The sequence below is a fragment of the Panicum virgatum genome, chromosome 5N (genome assembly GCF_016808335.1).
Source record: "Panicum virgatum strain AP13 chromosome 5N, P.virgatum_v5, whole genome shotgun sequence".
Taxonomy (NCBI): Eukaryota; Viridiplantae; Streptophyta; class Magnoliopsida; order Poales; family Poaceae; genus Panicum; species Panicum virgatum.
The window spans coordinates 459,332-480,465 of record NC_053149.1 but is presented as its reverse complement, the minus strand read 5'-3'; the positions used below and the strand labels follow the sequence as shown (position 1 = coordinate 480,465).

The following is a 21,134-nucleotide window of genomic DNA, read 5'->3' as shown; positions in this document are numbered from 1 at the left end:
AAAATTTGGAGGCATTACTTGTATGGGCAGCAGTGTCATATCTACACTGATCACAAGAGCCTCAAGTATATTTTCACGCAGAATGAGCTGAACATGCGACAGAGGATATGGTTAGAGCTAGTCAAGGATTATGACCTAGAGATTCACTATCATCCGGGTAAGGCCAATGTTGTGGCAGATGCTCTGAGCAGAAGAAGCTATGTCAACATGGCCGTTGCTTTCCAGATGCCTCCAAAGTTATGTGAGGAGTTTGAGCAGTTGAGTCTGGGTTTCTTGCATCATACTTCGAGTGCGACATTCAAGGCAAAGCCCACTCTAGAGGCAGAGATCCGATAGCATCAGAAGGAAGATGAGAAGCTGCAGGAGATTCATGAGTTGCTCAAGAAAGGCAAGGCTCCTCATTTCAGAGAGGATGATCAGGGTACTTTGTGGTACAAGAACCGGATTTGTGTGCCAGGGGGGAATGATCTCAGGAAGTTGATTCTGAGTGAGGCTCATGATACGGCTTACTCTATTCATCCGGGCAGTACTAAGATGTACTATGATCTTAAGGAGCATTTCTGGTGGCCCAGGATGAAGCGTTCAGTCGCCGAGTATGTGGCCATCTGCGACACATGTCAGCGTGTGAAGGCAGAGCATCAGAGGCCAGCCGGTTTGTTGCAGCCGTTGAAGATTCCCGAGTGGAAATGGGAGGAGATCACGATGGATTTCATAGTGGGATTACCTCGTACTCAGCAGGGGTACAACTCTATATGGGTAGTAGTGGATCGTTTGACGAAGGTTGCTCACTTCATTCCAGTGAACACTACTTACTCCGGTGCTAAACTTGTAAACTTGCAGAGTTGTACATCTCCCGGATTGTCTGTTTGCATGGTGTGCCAAAGAAGATCATATCTGACAGAGGATCTCAGTTCACTTCACAGTTCTGGGAGCAGCTCCATGATTCATTGGATACGAAGCTGCGCTTCAGTACCGCCTATCATCCTCAGACAGATGGGCAGACAGAGAGAACCAACCAGGTGTTGGAGGATATGCTGAGAGCTTGTGCTATTCAGTATGGTACCAGTTGGGATAAGTGCCTGTCGTATGCTGAGTTTTCCTACAACAACAGCTACCAGGCCAGTCTGAAGAAGTCCCCCTTCGAGGCATTGTATGGCAGAAAGTGCAGGACTCCTCTCTATTGGGATCAGATTGGTGAGAAGCAGCTCTTTGCCCCTGACATTATAGAAGATGCAGAGCAGATGGTACAGGCTGTGCGGGAGAATCTGAGGATTGCACATACTAGGCAGAAGAGCTATGCAGATGGCAAACGGAGGGACCTAACCTTCAAGGTGAACGATTATGTGTACTTGAAGGTGTCACCAATGCGGGGAATCCGCAGGTTTAATATAAAAGGGAAATTAGCACCAAGGTACATTGGTCCATTCAGGGTGCTGGAGAGGAAAGGCGAAGTTGCTTATCGCCTAGAGTTGCCCACTGATCTCTTTGGAGTGCATGATGTCTTCCATATTTCTCAGCTGATGAAGTGTCTGCGAGTACCTGAGGAGCAGGCACCACTAGATGGGTTAGATGTGCAGGAAGATCTGACCTATATTGAGCATCCGGTGAAGATTCTGGAGAAATCAGAGAGGGTTACACGGAACAAGCGCATCAAGATGTGCAGAGTTCAGTGGAGTCATCACAGTGAAGCTGAGGCTACATGGGAGCGAGAAGATGAGCTGAGGAAGACATATCCAGATCTCTTTGCTAGCTAGTCCAGCTGAATCTCGGGGACGAGATTCCTATAAGGGGTAGGGTTTGTAACACCCTAATCTAAATTTTAGCATTTAATAATAAATTTAATTGGCTTTATTTAATTTTCTTGGATTTAATTTAGTTAGACTTGCATTTAATCTAATTTTTGTTCCACAAGTAATTAAAAACTTGTCTAAGTTTAACATTTGTTGTTGCATTCATGCTGGTGCATTGTTCTTTTTGTTTGAGTGTTAGAGTTGAATTCAAATTTGAATTTGAATTCAAATAGGTTGAGTGGTGTTTGAAATAGGAAATAGAATAGGAAAAGAGGAAAGGAAACAACCCAAAACCTAGCCCAACCAGAGAGCCCAGTTAGCCAGCCCAACCCGCGACCTCTCCCTCCTCAACCTAGCACCGCAGCCCAGCGCCTCTGCCTGCTTCAGCCGCGTTCGCGCGCGTTTTCCTCGCTGCCACCTGAGCCCACCTGTCGGTCTCAGCTAGCTCCTTCCGCACGCGCCCTCTCCCGCATACCAGAGCAAACCCACCTTTCGGTGCACCCTTCGTGAATAGCACACGCACGCTTTTCCCCCAGCTGCTCGAACCGTTACCGCTGCTCGGCCCGCGTCGCGCTCCTCGCTCTCGCCCGCGCCAGCAGCAAACGCACACAGCACTCTCCAGCCAAGCAGCACCGGCCCACCTCTCCCGCTCAGCCCAGCTCGCCCCACCTCCCAGCTCGGCCTAGCGCAGTGGCCCGCTCTCCTTCTTTTCCCCGCACGTGGCCAGCTCCCCTCCGTCACCTCGCAGCTTAGCCCAGCATTCGCGCACAGCCAACAGTGCGGCCTGCGCGTCGCCCCTCCCCTCACTGACCGAGCGACCCCACCGGTCATCCCCCCTCCTCCCGTCTTCCTCGCCACGCAACGGCCGCGCCCGTCACCCCGCGATCTCCGCCGGGATCACGCTCGGGCTCCCACGCCGAGATCCCCGGCTCTTTCCTTTAAACTCCACCCCGGGCCCTCTCTGCGCCTCCCACCCATCGCAGCCGCCACGCCCAAAACCTAGCCGCCGCCTCCGCCTTGCCTCTGCTCGGAGCAGAGCACCCCGCCGCGGCCACGCCACTCCGCCGCACCGGAGCCCCGGCCAAACAGTGCACCGGCTCCGCCTCGGGCCCAGGAACGACCCCGCGCCAGCCATCCCCGACCTCTGCCCGGCAGCGGCTGGAATTTCACCGGGGCGCCTCCACGGTGAGCCTGCTCCTCACCGTAATTTACTCGCCACTGGTGCATCTCCGGCCCGCCCGACCCCTCCTCTGGTTTCACAGCACACTCGCAAGTCGACCCGCGGGACCAAGATGACCGGAGCTGCACGCCTGCGACCCGTCCACGAGCACCGCACCTCCCTCGCCGCCGGAGCTCGCCGCCAACCCCGCTGCGTCACGCCCCCGGCCGTTTCAAGCCTCGGTGAGCACCCCTAGTCCCCGCCATGCTTTTACGCTAGTTGCTTTAGCACGTAGCGCACCCCAGCAGCCTGCACGCCACGCGCCGGCGAACCCCGCCGCGCAGGGCCGCCGCCGTCGCAGCACACGCCGCCACGGACCTCCCCGAGGCCCGCAAAGGCCCCAGGTGGACTACGCATGGCGCGTAGTCCATCCTAGACACAGAGCCGGGTCGAATTGACCCCTGGGGTGCCAGTTTGGCCAAACCCGGCGACCCCCCCCCCCCCCCCCCGCCGCGGAGCAGAGCTCCGGCGACCTACCGCCGCCGCTCCCGCGCGCAAAGCACCTGAGCCATCCGATCAGAAGCCAGCGGCCAAGATTAGAACAACTTACCCCTTTGATCCAAACCGTTAGATCTAGATCCAATGGCCGAAAGTCACCCCTACCGCTTCGGCCTAGAAATCTTGCTAAAGAGCCCCTGTCCTTTTGGGTAATCAACCCGCAGTCCTGTGCCATTCAAAAGTATTTGCAGTTCAGCCCAAAATCTTAGACGGACCACCCTGAGCTTCTTAAAAATAGAACCCGCCATCCAGCCTTGGTGTTTTTGCGGGTTAGACCCCAGATCTAAGGTTTAATTATGTTTAGGCCCTCGGTTTTTGCAGAAAACCCCTAGAAACTCTGTTTTTCTTACAGTTAAGCCCCTGGATCTTGTTTTAAGCGTAGTTTTCCCGTTCTAGCTTCGTTTTAGGCGTTCTTTATGTCCACGCGATCGTTGTAATGCGTAAAATAGTCCTAGCTTGGTTTTGTTTGCTTTTTTTTAATGTATTGTTGTACTGTTTCTTAGTGTTTGCACTTGTTTGCTTGTATGTTTACGTTGTGCCTTGTTTTTGGCCATGTGTTGGTGAGTAGACGTTGAGCTACCGGAGGAGCCTCAGTACCAGTACCTGGAGCATCCATCTTCAAAGCCGTTTGAGTAGCAGGAACAGTTTGAGGAGGGCAAGTATAACATGAACAACACCTATCACTTTAAATACATTTTCATACTGCATTTTAATACTGAATGCCTATAAGGACTTTCTTAGCCACTTTATATCCTTTATATATCCCTTGGGTTGCATTTTGGTTAGTTGTGCTAGGTGCCGCGCTATAACACACTTGGTCCTTTTTAATTAATTTGATTAATGGTATATGCAACTTAATTCTGGTAGTAGCCCGTTTGAGTGGCTCACGTCTCGTTAAAATTGGTTTTTCTAGAAACTTGGTTTGGGGGCTCGCACTGTGTTTTGTGCTAGCTACTCTTCATAAGGACCGTACGTCATTAGAGCGACAACTTGGGACAACCACGCAACCACAAGACTGTAATGGGACGGTCTTGGCTTACTAATTAGGTCATTTTGGTTCGGGAGTAACTTACCGACGGGGCAAGAGGGGGTGAGCTTCAATGGTCCCTGCGCTGCGAGGCTTGGTCTGTGTTATCTTGTACCCCCTCGAGGGGGGCCCATCGTTGCGGAGCATGAATCCTTAGCGGTTACCCCTTACCAACGTGGTCCTTTGTAATGGCCTCGTAGTGAGTTTGCTAGTCATCTCACCTAAGGAAGTGTGATGAATAACTAGCGTAGCTCACGACTTGTGGGTAAAGATGTGCAACCTCTGCAGAGTGTAAAACTGGTATACTAGCCGTGCTCACGGTCATGAGCGGCCCAGATCCTTCTTTTGATTAGTGGGGTTACCTTGGTGGTTTCGGTTTGGTTCTCAGTGGTTCATGGTTAATTTTGATTAATTACTATATAACTGGGTTATGGTAAATCATCAACTTGTAGTAATTAACTTTAATAAAATTTTGCCAAGATTAAAAGCTAATGCAGATAAGTCAGCCAACCTTAGAGCCTCATATTTTGTGTTATACTTGTTGAGTACAAGTTGTGTACTCACTCTTGCCTACTCTATTTTTTCCCTTGTCCTTTTTGGGGATACTCTACTGCTGCTCAGTTCCTGCCGACGCGAGGGAGTTCACCCAGAGCTACCAGGAGTACGAGGACTTCTAGGCGTTCGTCTCCCAGTCGACGTCCCTGTGGTGCCCAGCTTCCGAGAGACTTCGTATATGTTTTATGCTTCCGCATACTCTGTATCAGACATTTTGTCATTAATATAATAAATAACATTCGTACTCGCTTTAATATATCTTTTTACGTGATATGTGCTGTGATATACCGTTCATTCTGTTGTATATACGTGTGACTTGATCCTGTCACGTATATGATTGTTCAGTTTATGTCCTTTTATAAACCGGGTGTTACAGATTGTGATGGGCTCAGCGGTCCTGTGATGGGCTCGGGGGGCTTTTACTTTTTATTTTTATTTTTTTATTTAATTAACCTAGTCCGGCATGGAAACCGTCTTGATTAATGCCATGATTAACCATGACGTTTGATCCGAGGCGGTTGCAAAAACCACCTCGGTTAATGATTTTTCCCGCTTCGGAAAAGATTTCTGTAGCAGTGGTGCAAATAGATCTAGTTGACTGAAAAAAGTGAAGAGCACGATGGGCTAGGATCCACCTCTATTGGGCTGCGTGTAAGTAGCAGCCCAAACAAAACTGGCCAACATAAGTTTAGCAAACTGACTTGCATGCAGGAATCCTACACATTTTCTAGAAGATTTTTTCTTCCCCATCTTCCACTGTTTGAGATTCGTGCAAAACAACCACAACCCTTGGATCCACTCAAAACCCTAGCTTCCTCTCTCACCTTCTCTCTTCCCGCCGCCATCGCTGGCTGCCCGCGCGCTGCCCCTGCCCACGCCCCGCCCGCCCCGCCACTGCACCGATGCCGCGCACTTGCTCCGTTGTCGTTGCCTACGCCGCTTGCTCTGCCGCGTGCCTGGCTCGTCCGCCTGCTCCGCCGCTGCCGGCCAGCGGCGCTGGAGAAGAATGTGGGAAAAATATTGAGGTTCGACACTTTCAAAATATTGGTTCATCATTTTTAAAAAATTGGTTCAAAATTTTCGAAATGCTGGTTCACATTTTCGAAATACTATTTTCAATATTTTTCTAGTAAAATATTGGACGGACGATCGTTTGGATCTTGATGGGCTTTACAGATGAGTTGATTAACCATCTCTCTACGAGATATATATAGGAGCGCCCACTTGCATATGCCGTGCTGATGACAAATGATATTTTTGTTACTGTCTCTGCGGACCGCAGCACTAGAAAACATCTTGTTGGGCCTTAAACTAATTAGCCTTGCAGGTTAGGTCTACTAGATATCGCACGCACCTCTTGGCGATAAAAAAAAACGACAGCACCTCTTGGCGACGTCTATTCTCTAATCTCTATGTCTATCTCTTCTCTACTACTATATATATCTATATTTATTTATAAAGCAAGTAAGGTTTCTATCTAAATTTTTGGTTTGGTCCGTTTTGTGTCATTAGTCTAAGGTTTCTACCTAAATTTTTGATTTAGTCTGTTTTGTGTTATTGAAAAGTGGGCCTAATTTATATGTCGAGCGACTCGAACCCGTCCAGTGACTTAGAGTCCTTTCCTTCTTCCGCATCACTTCGTCCCTATTATCACCCTTCCATAAGCCCTCAATCCCGCTCATCCAATTCTTCACGTGCGCATTACATCTCTTGATACAAAGTCTAACAAGGTTCGCTACAACGCGGCTCGGAGCGTGATGGTGTCGTCGTCGGACGTGAAGGCGTGGTGATCGCGGTCGAAGTCGAACTTGCCGAAGAAGGGAGGAGGCACGCGTCGAGCCAGCCACACGACAACATCCTTCGTGGACATGCACAGGGGAGGGCCCGACGCTGCGCCGCGCGCCAAGTCGCCGCAGGCCGGCAGAGCGCCGGCCAGCCGCCAGGCTGTGCACACGCTTTCCGCCGTCGCCGATCGTGCCGACCTCGAACACTACGGCAGGGTCCCTGGTTTCGACTCTTGAGGAGGGACATAATCAATAAGGTGGAGATTCCCTGCGAACGTATCATCGTCCGCGATGGTGCCCGCGCTGGAGCAAGGTGCGGCGTTTGCGCCCATGTAGCCGTTAGCTGAGGTGGAATCGGCAGCCACCTCCGACGATCACGCCCAAGAAGCGGCGAGGAGCACGAGAAGGAATGCGGCTCTGGACAGCGTACCTCTCCCCGTTGCTGTTCTCCTCACCATCCAGGCAGTGGCGGTGACAGAGGAGCACTATGCCGACGACCATCAGCGCTCGCTCTGCATTTGGTGGTTAGCGCCTGCCCAAGACGGTGGCTCCCAGCATGCCATACGCGATGCCATGATGGTGACATCATGATGTGCGTGGCTGCTGCTTGGTTTGGTTTTGCCTATTTGGGGTCCGAGAAAGAGTTAGCGTTGACGATTTCATGGAGGCAGTTAGGCAGAGGAGAGAGAGAAAGATCGAGCTGCTTGTCTTATTGCTATGTTGGAGAAGATGAGAGAGAATGTTGGCGATGTGAGGGAGAAGACCAGGGGCTTAAGGGTAAACTGGAGATTAAATAGTGGCATCAGATCTTGATTGAATTTAAAGGGGTCATATTTGAGAAATTTCAAAATTAGGTCTCGATTAGCAAGCTTTTTAGAATTTGACAATAAAACAAATTGCGACCCAAATAATGAAAATTCTCGTTATTATTTTGGGCCAAAATAATTTTGTTCCATTCTTAATTTTTGTTAAAACCAATAAAAAGCACTTAGAATCCTTATAAAGAAAATAGGAGTTAGAATAATTCAAATGGTCGTAAAATTATATCGTTCAAGCAATAATTTTTTATTGGAAGCATGAAAGAATTAAAAATGATGGATTTCATAGTAGGGATCAAAATTGATTTGTGATTTTAAAAATTAAAGGATTTCTTTTTTTTATATAATTGACCCGTACCAACGTACCGGCATTTTTGTTATTATGTATCTCTACTATATATTTATATATATTTCTAAAGCAAGCAATGTTTTCTCCATCCATCAATCGGAATCCTGATCAGAGTCCACACAAATCAATCGAAATTCTAATAGGACAATCATGGCATGGTATGTACATGAAGTGGCCGAACACAAAATTGATAGTATTACGTAGGTCTATTATATTACCCATAGCAACGCACGGGCACTATGATAGTGTCTGCTACTAAAAACAGGCTAAGGGTCACTTTTCCTTCGTTCGTCTGCACCCTCGTGTCTGTATGCTTCGTCCAACCTCGAGAAAATCTTGACCATCTGTTTGACCCAGTGCAATCTGAGCCTCTCGCACCCTCCCCCATCCAGTGCGACCCCTCCGCCCTCTCCCTCCCCAAAGGGGGTATTTAACTATTTTCCATTCTTACGGACTGCACCTGCTCGTTTGACATCCTTCCAAACGAACCTAATTTTTTGCCATCCTACTGGACGCAAAGCTAACTATTTACCATTTTTGCCGATGTGGCATGCCAAGTCAGTCGACCAGCGTGGAATGGGCATGCGAAAAGACCATCGTACCCTTGTGTATCTGAGCATGCCATCATCATATTCTCTTCCTTTCTGTACCTCTATGACTAATGGGACCTGCTCATTTTCTTCAACCTCTAGCCTAGTCCTCCACCTCGCTCTCCTCATGGCCGCCGTGTCGCCCCTACTCCTCGCCTACTCCCCCATCCGCCTCACCCCTCTCTGCGCCCTCGGCCACCACCACGTCCCCACCGCGCTTCTCCGGCGCTAGGGGTGCGGCGGGTGGAGGCGGCGCTAGGGGTGTGGTGGGCGGCGGCGGCGCGTCCAGCTCCACGCCACGCACGTCGAGGCCCCCCCTCCGGTGCTGGGGTACGGCGGGCGGGGGCGGCGCGTCGAGCTCCGCGCCGCGCACGTAGAGGCCCCCCTCCGGCGCTAGGGTTCGGCGGACGGCGGCGGCGCGTCGAGCTCCGCGCCGCGCACGTCGAGCTCCGCGCCGCGCACGTCGAGCTCCGCGCCGCGCACGTCGAGGCCCCCCTTCGGCGCTGTGGTTCGGCGGACGGCGGCGGCGCGTCGAGCTCCGCGCCGCGCACATCGAGGCCCCCTCCGGTGCTGGGTGCAACGGGGGCGGGGGGAGGGGGGGGGGGCGTCGCACGTCGAGGCCCCCTCCTCCGGTGCTGTGGTTCGGCGGATGGTGGCGACGCGTCGAGCTCCTATGGAATCGCTGCCCGTTCTGGGGACGTGACCCCCGGAACCTGAGCGCTGTCGAGCTCCTCAAGGCCGGCTGCTGCCCATCCTAGGCGACGCCGCCGCCGTCCTTCAGGACCTCCTACTCCGCCTTCAACGCCGGCCCGTAGATATTGCCTTCAACGCCGGCGTTGAGCGGAGCTAGTCCTCAAGGTCCTCGGCAAGGGCGGCGCGTTCCGGCGGTGAAAGGAAGAAGAGGGAGGCGGGAGAAGATGGGTGGGTCCCACCAGCCATAGAGATAGGACATGGGAGAACATCTGAGATAAGGTAGGGGTAGATGGTCTTTTCGCGTGCCCGCTCCACGCTGGCCGGCTGACTTGGCATGCCAAGTCGGCAAAATTGGCAAATAGTTAGTTCCGCATTCAGCAGGATGACAAAAAAATTAGATTTATTTGGAAGTATGGCAAACAAATAAGTGATGACAAATAGTTAAATACCCAGGAAGTCCCTTGCCAAAGCTCCGCTGCCCTCCCGCTCGCTCCCCTCGCGAAGCCCTCCCCACCACTGCCCTGCCCCTGCGGCTCCTCCCCATCCTCGCTGCCTTGCGCAGCCTCCCCCTCCGTCCGGCCCTCCCTCTCCTCCTGCGGTACCACGGCAGCCCGCACCCTGTGGGTGGCGCAACGCTGCGCGCTGGGGGCGGGGGGAGGTGCGGCCGTCCGGATCCAGAGCGAGGACCGGTGCGCCCCGGATCTGCCGGAGCCACCATGGACTCCCTCCAGCTCCGTCCCATTCTTCATGGTGGTGGCCAGATCTAGCGAGCCCCCACACCGGCAGCGCGTTCGGGGGAGGGGAAGGGCTCAGCTCGTGAGTGAAGATCGAGTCCAGATGGAAGGAGGCAGGGAGCGCCGCCCGCGGGGGTGGGGAAAGGTTCGACTCGTGCGTGGATGGAAGGAGGCAGGGAGCGCCCGGCCACCATTGCTGGCGAGCCATCGTATGGGTGCATCCACGCCGTGCCGACCCCTTCGACAAGATCGACAAGGTACTTAGGTTGTGTCCTCCCTGCTCTCCCTATTCATGCGTCAGCATAGTGTGCAGAGGGCACCAGTGCCCCCGCCAGCCAGGGAGACATGTGCTCCACCACCGCCACCGCTGCCACGATCGATGAGGGGCGCCTGGCCTAGGTTCGTACCCTGTTAGTTGCTCGGTTTTCCCTTCTTGTCAGTTGTCGAAGCACGCGGCTACTGCTCGATAAAATGTTGATCAATTGAGGGAGTTGTGTTACCTGCAGTTCGCTGCGGACTGGGAAGCTGTGCGTGTGCACAAGGAGCAAGGGAAGACCTTCATGCTGACGGTGCTGAGAGCAAACAGCGGCGGGCTCACCGTCAAGTTCAACTCCCTGCAGGTTTTCGTGCCCAACCATCTAATAGCCCCACACACTGGTGGTAGTAGTAATACTAAAATGTTTTCCACTATTTCAGCTCCGTCCAATGGTGAAAACAGGATATGAGAACCTGTTGCTTGTTAGATTTCTTATTGAGATCCAAATACCGTCAGTTCGGAAATCATCAGTAAGTTTTGTTCTGCAGTGTTCATCTGTAGTGTATTCATGACCAAATATTCTCATACTGTCTTAGGTGGTAACAGAATAGGCAAATGATTATAGTTTATAGATTGATTGAATTTTTATATTAAGGTGATATTTGCAAGGTGATATTGGTGAACTGGTTAAAACTAAATGAGTTCAATGAACTGAATGAATCCTGACAGAGGTAACTTTATTTTTTCTTAAAGATACTTTTTGATTCAACCTGATTCATCAATGAGCAACTGAAAGAGTAGAACATAGATAAGAAAAAAAATATGAGTTCACCACTTTGATATTTGATCCTCAAGTTCTAAAATATATGGAACTCATTCGTGCTCAAAAACTAGAGTAACTAAACCACAGGCCACATTCTCCCTTTCTAGCCCTTCCACTGCCTATGTGAGATTTCTCAAATTGTAAGATATTGCCTTTGGGTCTTAATGCAGTGAAAACTAAGGAGGTATATTTTATAGCTATGTCATTTGCATTTTTTTTATCTTTGTTTTCATTAGATTCATATATTATGCTGTAACCTGTAAGAGCATCATACTAAGGTTGTCAAGCCTTGGCCTGACAGATGTTATTGAAAGCAGAGAAACAATATCGGATAAAGGACATAATGAATTGTTTACCAAAGTTTTTTTTACAGTTTCTGCTGCTGGTATCTTGTGTAATTTTCCTCATATTTATTTGGGCTTGCTTACTAGAGTTGTGTTTTGCGTTGGTTGTGGGTGGTGTCTCCTTGATTTTTGATGGGATCTCGGTGGTTTTGGTTCATCACCGCATGTTGTCAAGCGGAGAGGGAGCATGTGGTGACTTGTGTTTATTTTCATTGATGCCTAATTTTCATGTTCACAGTTTGAAATATTATCTTATGAAATTCTGGGGCATGTGGCTTACCTGATAAACTGTAGTTTCAAATTGTTTCCTGGTCATGTAACATATAAAGCTTATTAAGTTATATAGGTCCCGCTCCATAATTTTATTTGGTTTATCGCCTGCCAAGTTAATCACTAGCTGAATTATGTCACATGCTCAAGCACTGTTGGAGCAATTGTTATTTGTGCTGAAAAGTTAATCAACTGCTCCCAAACATATTTACATAGGTGTCTATTGTGGAGCACGGGCGATGGCAAAGATGGTGGCCATGGTGCGGATCTGGGATTCTTGTTGGATGCGGGAGCTTGTGTTGGATCCCATGGCTTTGCTGCTGGTGTGTGTTTTGTACGAGTCCCTTGCTTATCAGCTTTCTTTTCGACAAAAATCATGCTTCCCTCCATGAACGAGCTCCTTCCATGTCCAACCATGGTGCTTTTGAGTCAGGATGTTAGGTTGGGATGGGCTAATGATGATTCTCACGGGTGAGATGGTATTCACCAGGTTAGAACAGCAATTTATGTTTTATAAATAGTCCTCCAGTGAACCTCCAGTCTGATCGACAGTGTAGATTCATGACCAAGAACACCATTGTCCTGCTTGAAATGCCCTTTTCCTGCAAGAGAATTTTTTTGCTCTGGTATTGGATTTGCCCTTTTCCTTCAAGATAATTTTTTGCTCAGGTATTGGATTGTTCGCTAATTTAATATATCCTTTTGATATTCCATCATGGTATGCTTTAGGGTGTACTGTTTCAATTTTTTGGGCCTTTACAATGAACAATCCCTAGAAGAATCCGGTGCAAGGCCAAGCAATTCAGGCTCTTATGCTAAACCTGTACAAGTGCATTAGGCACTCAGCAAGAAATCATATCAGAGTTGGATCAGAGATGTCCACGAAGCTCTATCAATGCAAGCCATGTATGAACTTGTCCAGCCCTGGTGTGTACTTGACCCTGCATATCAACTGTTTTTCCATAGTAATCTGATTAAGCACCTGCATAAACCTGAGAATTTTCCTACTGTCTGTTTCCTTAAAATAAAGACCTGGACCCTAACCTGCTCCATAAATTGCAGGTTTTGTACTTTGTTTGCTCTCAATCAAGGTGCGTCAGCATAGCTTCCTCTTATGTTTTTGTGTAGTCTCTGTTAGGAAGCTTGTTAGTGGTCACTCATCTGCCTGTTACTGAAATTTAAATGTCAACCTCTGGGATGACAAGTGCTTGTTACTGTTGGAGCTCGTCGCAGAGATTAGATATATTTAGAAGGATTTCACTCCTTATTTTTGCCATCATGTGGCTGCCTCTTGCTTTCTCTAATCCGTGCACATATTGTGGCATTTCATTTTCATTGCTTCTAACATCATACTGTGGAGTGTCCAAGCTTGAAATGCTTTTGTATCACTAGCCTTCTCAGGGTTGCAAAGTGGATAATATTCTCATACCACTGCTTGTCTTATCCATATCCCTGTCCAGGTTTATTTGCTAAGGCGCAATAGCAGTGACAACTCCCTCCGCCGATCCGCAAAGAGATTGATTTACGTTGATAGTTTTGAAACATTGTTTCAATTAATTCTCGTATGGCCCAAGTGTTGGCATATTGTCATTTTGTTAGATACCTTAGACCTGTCGCTCGTATTATTTTCTCTATAAATAGATTAGATGGTTCAACCGTTCCAGACTAACATATAATTGTCTGAATGTCTTGGAATATATTAACTCTTCGATTTGGTTCCAAATTCGCATCACGAGTTTGAATGTCAACTGTGTTTTTGAATCAAGCATTATGGATTTGTTAGTATTTGGATTGGATTCAATAAGTGCTATAGTATTTGTAATGCACTGATTTTTTTGCAGCCCGTGGCAACGCACGGGCACAAACTTATTATTACTATAAAAAAGGAGTAAGAGTCACTTTTTTTGGTTTGTCATCCGTCCGCGTCGTACACAGGGTTTTTTTCCCCAACCGGACACCCCAAACCGGAGCACTCTGGTTTCGGTAAACCGGACCGGTTTGACCGGTTACCGGTAGAAATCGGTCAAATTCAAATTTGAATTCAAAAAATCCAGTTCAATCGGTTTGTACTGGTATACCGACCGGTTTACCGGTTGGTTTGACCGGTTTGAATTCAAATCTAAATTTAAAATCGCATGTGTAACCAGTTTGGACTGGTATACTGGCCGGTTTGACCGGTTTATCAAGTGGGCCTTAATGGGCCGTCTTATTTTTTTCTTTTTTTTGTTTTAACTTTAAATGCCCGAAAAGTATGTTAAACGAACGAATTTTTGAGAAAATTTAACACCATTAGATTCGTCGCACCTTGAAGTATTTTTATGATTTTTTTGAGAATTTTTCATTTTTTTGAATTTAAATTTGAATTTTGAATTGGGGCCGGTATCTTTGATACCGGCCCAAACCGGAACCGGACCGGTTAAGGGGAACCCTGGTCGTACATCGCCGCTGCGCCACTTCGTACGTTGCCTCCGCGGCCCTCTATCGCCGTTGTCCTGCCGCTAAACAATCTAGGCCGCAAGCAAATCACGGATCACCGCTCGCTCCATCCCCGCCGCCGTCCTCCCGCATCCGCTGCCTCCATCCTCGCTGCCATCTCAGGTCGACACCGTCGTCCTCGCGGACCACCGCACCACTCTCGCCGTCGCCCCTCTGTGTCGCCGCTGTCCCAGCCGAGTGCAGAGCGGCGCGCGCCGCATGCGCACCGCGTTCGGAGCGACACGCGGACCTCCCCTCGACACGTAATGGCAGCCTGCCTCCCCCTCACAATAGCCTGAGCCCTCCCCCCTCGAAACGGGACCCCTGAGCCCTCCCCCCAGCCCCCTCGAAACGGGACGCCGGCCTTCGCCCTCGAAACAAACCGCCGACCTCCCAGGGAGGTTGCTGCAGCTGCAGAGAACACCCACGAGAAGGACAAGACGCGCCCCCACCGCTGGAGCTCGAGACCAGGCCGCGAGCACATCGATGATGCTCATCCTCACAGCATCCCAGGATCACAAGTGAGCTCTTCATCATCTCCTCCATCATTTTTGCCTATTTTCAACAAAACCCGTCGCGGGTTGCTTAGTGTTGCAAATCTGAACAACCATCCTTGTCATGTGCATGCTTTGTGTTCGATGAAATGCACCAGGGAAATGTGAAATGATAGAAGCCAATTACGGTACAGTATATTGTATCCCTGCCTTGCGCTGATTCCTGTGTTCTGTAGTCTCATTGATATTAATTGCAATTTGATCAGATTAGATTGATTGGAGTAGAGAAAAAGAGAGATACATGGAGTATTTTCAGACAACAAGGAATCCATATCTGATTCATAGGTATAATCTGCAGAATCCTCCGTTCAGACCATTCATAATTATTTCATATAGCCTCTAATTCTGCATGTGCCTCTGAATTAAAAGGTGGGATGTTTGGGTAAATTAGGGATGATTAGATTTGGCAGTTAAGAATCTTATGATGTTATTCGATCCGAGATTCCGAGGAAGTAACTACGAAGCCTGGTTGTTGCAGGCGCTCTACAGCGACACACTTTCAGAGTGAAAGTGATGAAATGCGGAAACTTAATGGGTATGCATGCAGTCTCCTATCCTTCTACCTGATGGATGAGAGTTCAAATGATGATAATATCCAAATATTCTTGCCTAATGGAGGTAATTTATTATATCCCGCATTTTATAATACTCACCAGAGTTTGGCCAATCTGCAAAGTGTACTTTTTGTGTTATCATTTGAAGTCCCTATGAGGCTATGACGTACACCTACTCTAACTTTAATATTTTTACAGAGAAGTAGAAGGATAGAGCTGATCAGCAGTCCACAAAAAGCAACTTTGTGAATGAGGTATTTAGTACACAATATTTGAAGCTTTCGTTCTATAGTACTCTAAGGGACTTCTTGCACATTTTTTTCTATTGTCTCTAGCTGTGTACTAGGTATCTTTCTGGTTTCTATGTATGTGCCATAAATAATGGATGATTAATAACTTAATTCAAATCAGTCTGCCAATAAATACTTCTGGGGTGGAATAATCTGCATGACACATTAAATACTTAGCTCTGATTACACCTTTTGTATTACCTTTTAATTAATTTTTATTGTAGGAAAGTAACCGGTGGGAGGAACTTATATGGAGGCAGATTACAGTGGCAAAATGATTTTGCTCCTTGATATCTTGTCAAAAAGTACTGAGTTGTGCGACAAGGTATTAGTGTTCAGCCAGAGCTTGACACACACACACACACACACACATAGAGGGAGATAGATTGATATTAATTACGTAGGTAGCTGCGGGCGGGCGTGGTCGAAGGGGTCGTCGTGCGGCAGCAGGTCAGCGGTGCGCAGGGTGGTGAAGAGCATGAGCGCGAGGGTGACGGCCACGGACAGCACGGCGAGCGCCAGCATGAGTCCGTTGGCCGCCGCCTGCCGCACCTCCTGCGCGTACTCGGCGGACGCCAGCGCCAGCACGCTCAGAGGGAAGGAGTAGGCCCACCACGCCACGCTGAACCGCCGCATCGCGCGCTTGAACAACGCCGGACGGGAAACCTGCAATGCAAACCAACGAATTAATTAACACCTGCTGCTTTCATTATTTATATTATTATAATATATGTGTTTTTGTGCAGGTTATATTATATATATGTGTGTGTGTCTATATATATATATACTCCATCCTTCCCTGTTTATAAGGCATACACGTATATCAAGATTCAAACCTTGTCATCTTTGACCAATAATTTGACTATTAAATTTTTATTTTTATAATGCAAATTTCATATGATTAGATTCATAATCAAATATATTTTACAATGATTATAAGTTTATAATCAAAAATGATATAATATATAATAAATAAATGGTCAAAATATTGTTTAGAAGACCGTGTCATGTTCCACCATGTCTTATAAACGGGGAAGGAGGGAGTATATCTCTCTCTCTCTATATATATATATATCACACACACACATATTCGAACGAATATTTGATTATATTCAGTCGACGTACTACTGTCTGTGGTTGGCAATGAGTCTGTACGCACTAACGACTTATATATGTTGTATATATCCTATATATGCGGATGGGATCATCGATCGATCTATCGGATCATCAGCTGGTAGGTGTCTTAATTATTTCTGTCCACCACCAGGCCCGGGTCCCCCGGGATTAAAAGGGTTGACATGCATGCATACTAGTAGTATACACAGGCAGGCATCATATATATCCTACTCGATCGATCCTGATCATGCATGCATGTTTCATTATTGCATTGAATCAACATAATGATCCATATAGTTAAAATAATTAATACTGTATATATATGCATTACTAGTACTAACAGTTAGCTAACTAGCTACGTACTACGTACCAGGGACGCGAAGAGGAATAGGGAGAGGAAGAAGAGCATCTTGCAGCCGGTACCGAAGGAGGAGGATATGGCGTCCCATGCGAGCGACGCCATGCTCGGCGCCGCGAAGAAGAGGAACAAGACCGGGCGAAGCATGGCCGGCAGCGAGTCGGAGCCGAGGAACCTCTGGTAGAGCGTGACGAAGAGCACCAGGTAGTGCGCGGCGCCGACAGCGAAGATGGCGACGGCGCCCTCGTGCCAGCCCATCTTGGCGGCCGCCCTGGCCGTGACGAGGTTGCCGATGACGCTGATGTGGCTGGCCGGGTTGGCCACCATGGAGAGGAACCTGCTGCCCTGGGTGAACCACTGCCCGTAGATCTTGACGTCCAGCGCCAGGATGGGCAGCGAGAAGGCCCACCAGAGCAGGTGGTAGGGCGGCGCGTCCGGGCGCAGGAAGGGCGCCGACTGCAGGAGCAGGAGGCAGGAGATCCAGGGGGCGAAGAGGTAGTTCATGGCGACGTGGTGCCGGAACTCGGCGCGCACGGCGTGGAAGCGGAGCAGGCAGCGGGCGGCGTAGAGGGCGGCGAGGGCGAGGAGGGCGAGCAGCGCCAGCGACCAGAGCAGCAGGAAGGCGGCGGAGGGAACCAGGGGAAGGGGCCGCAGCGCCGCCGCCGTGGTGGAGTTGGCGTCGTCGACATCGCTGCAGGTGAGCGTGCGCCAGAGCAGGGCCTGCCCGCTGAGGGCCAGGCTGATGCGGAAGTAGCCGGCGTGGAAGCGCGTCAGCATCGCCCACGGGCCGGGGGGGTGGTTCTCCTCCTTGCCGGAGGCGGCGGGGCGGCGGCGGCGGGGTTTCTCGTTGTTGTTGAGGGAGACGGCGCCCGCGGTGGAGGCGGCGGCTTCGTCTCCGGGAGCCATGATCAGTTACGTTAATCTGATTAATCGATCTAGCGTGGATCTTGATTCTTGTCTTGCGGCCGGCCGGGGTACTATCTCTCTCTCTCTAATCTCTCTCTCTCTATTTATACTAGCATGCTATGCTATGCTATGCTCCATGAGCAGCTAGCCCAGCTCGATGGGTATATATATTGGCAGCTGAGCAGGCATTAGGATTGACACAGCAGGCTACATGTGGGCGAGGCAGTAACTGGCTGGCTTCTTCTTATCGTTAATGGAGATACTATACTCGCATCGCATCGTGCGGTGGAGATCATCGATGGCATTGCCGTCAGTCAGGCAGTCAGTTATGCCTGCATTGTTGCCCACGGTGGCTCTGACTTGGATCGCAACCACATCATGTCATCATGCATATGGCTTTATTTAGCTTTCTCTTCATTATTTAATTATTTGTACAAGCTAGCTAATAATATATGTATGTACGTATATTCTTCAATTCCGGTGGTCGACATATGAATCCAAATTAGAAAAAAATAAGATAAATTTTGCATATATAGTAACTAGCTAGTGTGTGTTGTGCGTGTGTATTAAGTATGTTTGTGATGTGAAATAGTAATTTCACGTAACTGCTTGAATGTCTCCCAATGAGCTTAGTTCTCCTAATAATCTCTAATTAATTAAGATATATACATGGATGCTAAAGATCGAACGGCCACCTTTGTAAATGCCCTCTCATCTTGTGCTAGCTAGCTTTCTCTTGTTCATTACCCGAATCGTGGAGTGGGTTTTGGCTTTTGACTCGATCGACGGGCGTAGTTGACTAGTTGCCAGCCCATACCAATACGATGCGAGCAGACAAACTCTGGCTAGCCGCAGCTCTAGTCAAGTTTCAAATAAACGGACTTGTAGTTTCTGTCCAGCTAGCCTCTCCTTTTCGTCTTTACCTGTTTAACCTGTTTTACGTAAATCGAGATACCGTTGTATGAAACCTTTTTTACAAACCTGTACTAAAATGAACTAGAAGTCAGGTAAAGCTAGTTTTTTTGGTTTCATCAGCTTTAGCTTCACGTGAAGCCGTTTTAGGTGAAGCTCTCCCAAGTAGCCCCATAGTCGCGCGCATCAATCAATCTAGCTAGCTAGCTTATAAAACAAAAGTGTCTTCAAAGGAAGGCCTCCTTGGATCTCTCTCTGGAATACATGATTCTCGATCAAAGCATAGAAACAGATAGAAAGATGTAGTATATATTGGAGTTTCACGAAACTTGTAATAAATATGTACTAATACATGATTGAATTTCGTAGAACCGTGAAGTTTGCTTTGCGGATTTTACTAAGAGGGATGTGCATATTAGATTTCTTCCCTAGTGTGCCCCTTTCCCTTCAGTCTCCCCTCATGGCGTGACATAGAGACCCGATCTGACTTAGATTATCAATAAAGTCAACACAAAACTCCATTACCTCCTCTGTTACGTAGCCCATTGGTGATACATCCTTCTGGACGAGAATGATTGCAAACATATTTCTTTAGGACTGCCATGTACCATGTACCTCTCGAAAGGAACATATTGTGTACGAATACGAGGCCTAGAATGTTTATCTCTTTGACAATCTTAACCAGGAGATGTGTCATAATATTAAAGGTGGAAACATCATTTTAAAGCTGACAAGATATTGGACCACATCATTTTGTAACTTTATGAGCTTATTTGGATTGATTGTATGCTACAAAAATTCATTGACGAAGGCACATAACTTCACGATTATCAATCTAACATTCTTCGGTAGAATACCCCTCAGTGCAACCGGAAGCAATTGTGTCATCAAGACGTGGCAGTCATGAGACTTTAAGTTTGTGAACTTCTTCTCTTTCATATTTATTCTTCCCTATATATCTGAGGAGTACCCAGATGGTACTTTCATACTGTTCAAGCAATCAGACATGCTTTCTTTTTCCTCTTTGCTGAGAATCTAGCTAGCAGGACGCAAGTAGTGTTGTCCATTCTCTATCTTTTTAGGATGTAGGTCTTCTCGTTGTTTCATTTTTTTTGGTCATACCTTACTTCTATTGTATCTTTTGCCTGCCCATAATTTCCTAGGAAACCAAGCAAGTTCACGCAAATATTCTTCATCAGGTGCATCACGTTGATTGCATTGCAGACCTCCGAGACTTCTCAATAAGATAGCTCCCACAATATAGATTTCTTCTTTTATATTGGTGCATATCCATTTTCCACATTCAAAACTTGTTAGCTGCCGCGACCCTTTCCAAACACTCCATGCACATCCTTTATCATAGGGAAAACACGCCTTCTATCATGGAACATAAGCTTAGCACGAGTTTCTGGTTCACCTTTAAAATATTTCCCTTTCCCTCTTAAGAGACGATTGAGGGGAAGAAATGGACAATGGCCCATTTACACGATCTTCCAATAATTTTTCAAATAAAAGCTGTCGATTTCATCTAGACATTGGGTGCAAGCCAGGTATCCCTTATTTTTCTGTCTGGATAGGTTGCTAAGTGTAGGTCAATCGTTGATGGTTATAAAAAGCAATGCTCGGAGGTCGAAAGTCTCTTGTTTTTACTCATCCCATACACAAACACCTTCTTTCATCCACAACAGCAAAAGTTTATCAACCAATGGTCTTAGGTACTGTTGTCGGTCGAAACCCACCGGCGAGCAGCGACGGGCAACACGAAGAGCCGGGAGGTTGCTGGGGCGCTGGCAGGCACTGCTCCCTCGTCGACAGCCCGCAATTCCGTCACGCGCCCGGAGAATGTGTGAAAGCCGGGCGTGCCACCTGACCTATACCCGATCAGGAGGGTGCGAACGTGCTCCGAACAGTTTCCTGCGTACAAAGACACAGGTAAACGTAAGTCCGAGCCGTGGTCGGCTCCCCGGGACGACTCTTGCATCGGCTTTAAAGAGCTGATCGAGTCCCGGTGTCAGATGAGATCTGTTTGCATCCGGATGTGATAAATAAAGCAAATAACTGTGAAACTGCTTCAATTAAATCTAATTAATCTAATCCACGATGGTAACAGCTTCACTGCTAGATCGGAACATCCTACACGTGACTAGGCCTAATGAATGTAACAGATAACTGAACCATAACCTAAAACAGAGACCTAAGAACTAGCAAGAGCCGATTCC

The 21,134-nt window shown here is 48.3% G+C and overlaps 1 protein-coding gene and 2 long non-coding RNA genes across 9 annotated transcripts; 2 read left to right on the top strand and 1 right to left on the bottom strand.

Moving 5' to 3' along the window:
* Positions 1–9,786: 9,786 nt before the first annotated feature.
* Positions 9,787–13,515, top strand: LOC120673447. 4 transcript variants are annotated; one of them, XR_005674657.1, is made up of 7 exons: positions 9,787–10,456; positions 10,564–10,677; positions 10,754–10,843; positions 11,967–12,376; positions 12,480–12,677; positions 12,813–12,841; positions 13,211–13,515. It is a non-coding gene; the product is annotated as an uncharacterized LOC120673447 (long non-coding RNA). The 4 variants fall into 4 exon arrangements; XR_005674655.1 differs by having other exon boundaries at positions 11,967–12,677; positions 13,211–13,482; XR_005674656.1 differs by lacking the exon at positions 13,211–13,515 and having other exon boundaries at positions 9,788–10,456; positions 12,480–13,125.
* Positions 13,516–14,187: 672 nt separating this feature from the next.
* On the top strand, positions 14,188–16,352 carry LOC120676410. Of its 3 annotated transcripts, none has more exons than XR_005675806.1 (6): positions 14,188–14,746; positions 14,878–14,907; positions 14,991–15,064; positions 15,258–15,397; positions 15,532–15,587; positions 15,848–16,352. It is a non-coding gene; the product is annotated as an uncharacterized LOC120676410 (long non-coding RNA). The 3 variants fall into 3 exon arrangements; XR_005675804.1 differs by having other exon boundaries at positions 14,986–15,064; XR_005675805.1 differs by lacking the exon at positions 14,878–14,907 and having other exon boundaries at positions 14,986–15,064.
* LOC120676409 (S-type anion channel SLAH4-like) lies at positions 15,797–18,526 on the bottom strand. Of its 2 annotated transcripts, none has more exons than XM_039957674.1 (2): positions 17,110–18,526; positions 15,797–16,289 (listed from the first exon to the last, which is right to left on the bottom strand). In XM_039957674.1, exons 1-2 carry the CDS (start codon positions 18,001–18,003, stop codon positions 16,020–16,022), a joined length of 1,164 nt encoding a protein of 387 aa, XP_039813608.1. In that variant the 5' UTR covers positions 18,004–18,526; the 3' UTR covers positions 15,797–16,019. The 2 variants fall into 2 exon arrangements, with proteins under 2 accessions (XP_039813608.1, XP_039813609.1); XM_039957675.1 differs by having other exon boundaries at positions 17,163–18,526.
* Between the last annotated feature and the right edge of the window lie 2,608 nt (positions 18,527–21,134).

Bases quoted from the DNA above. Each gene is read 5' to 3' on its own strand.
- LOC120676409 (XM_039957674.1), bottom strand. From the start codon at position 18,003: ATGGCTCCCGGAGACGAAGCCGCCGCCTCCACCGCGGGCGCCGTCTCC. The intron at 16,290-17,109 runs GTACGTAGTACG...TTTGCATTGCAG, and splicing joins TATTCCTCTTCGCGTCCCTG to GTTTCCCGTCCGGCGTTGTT.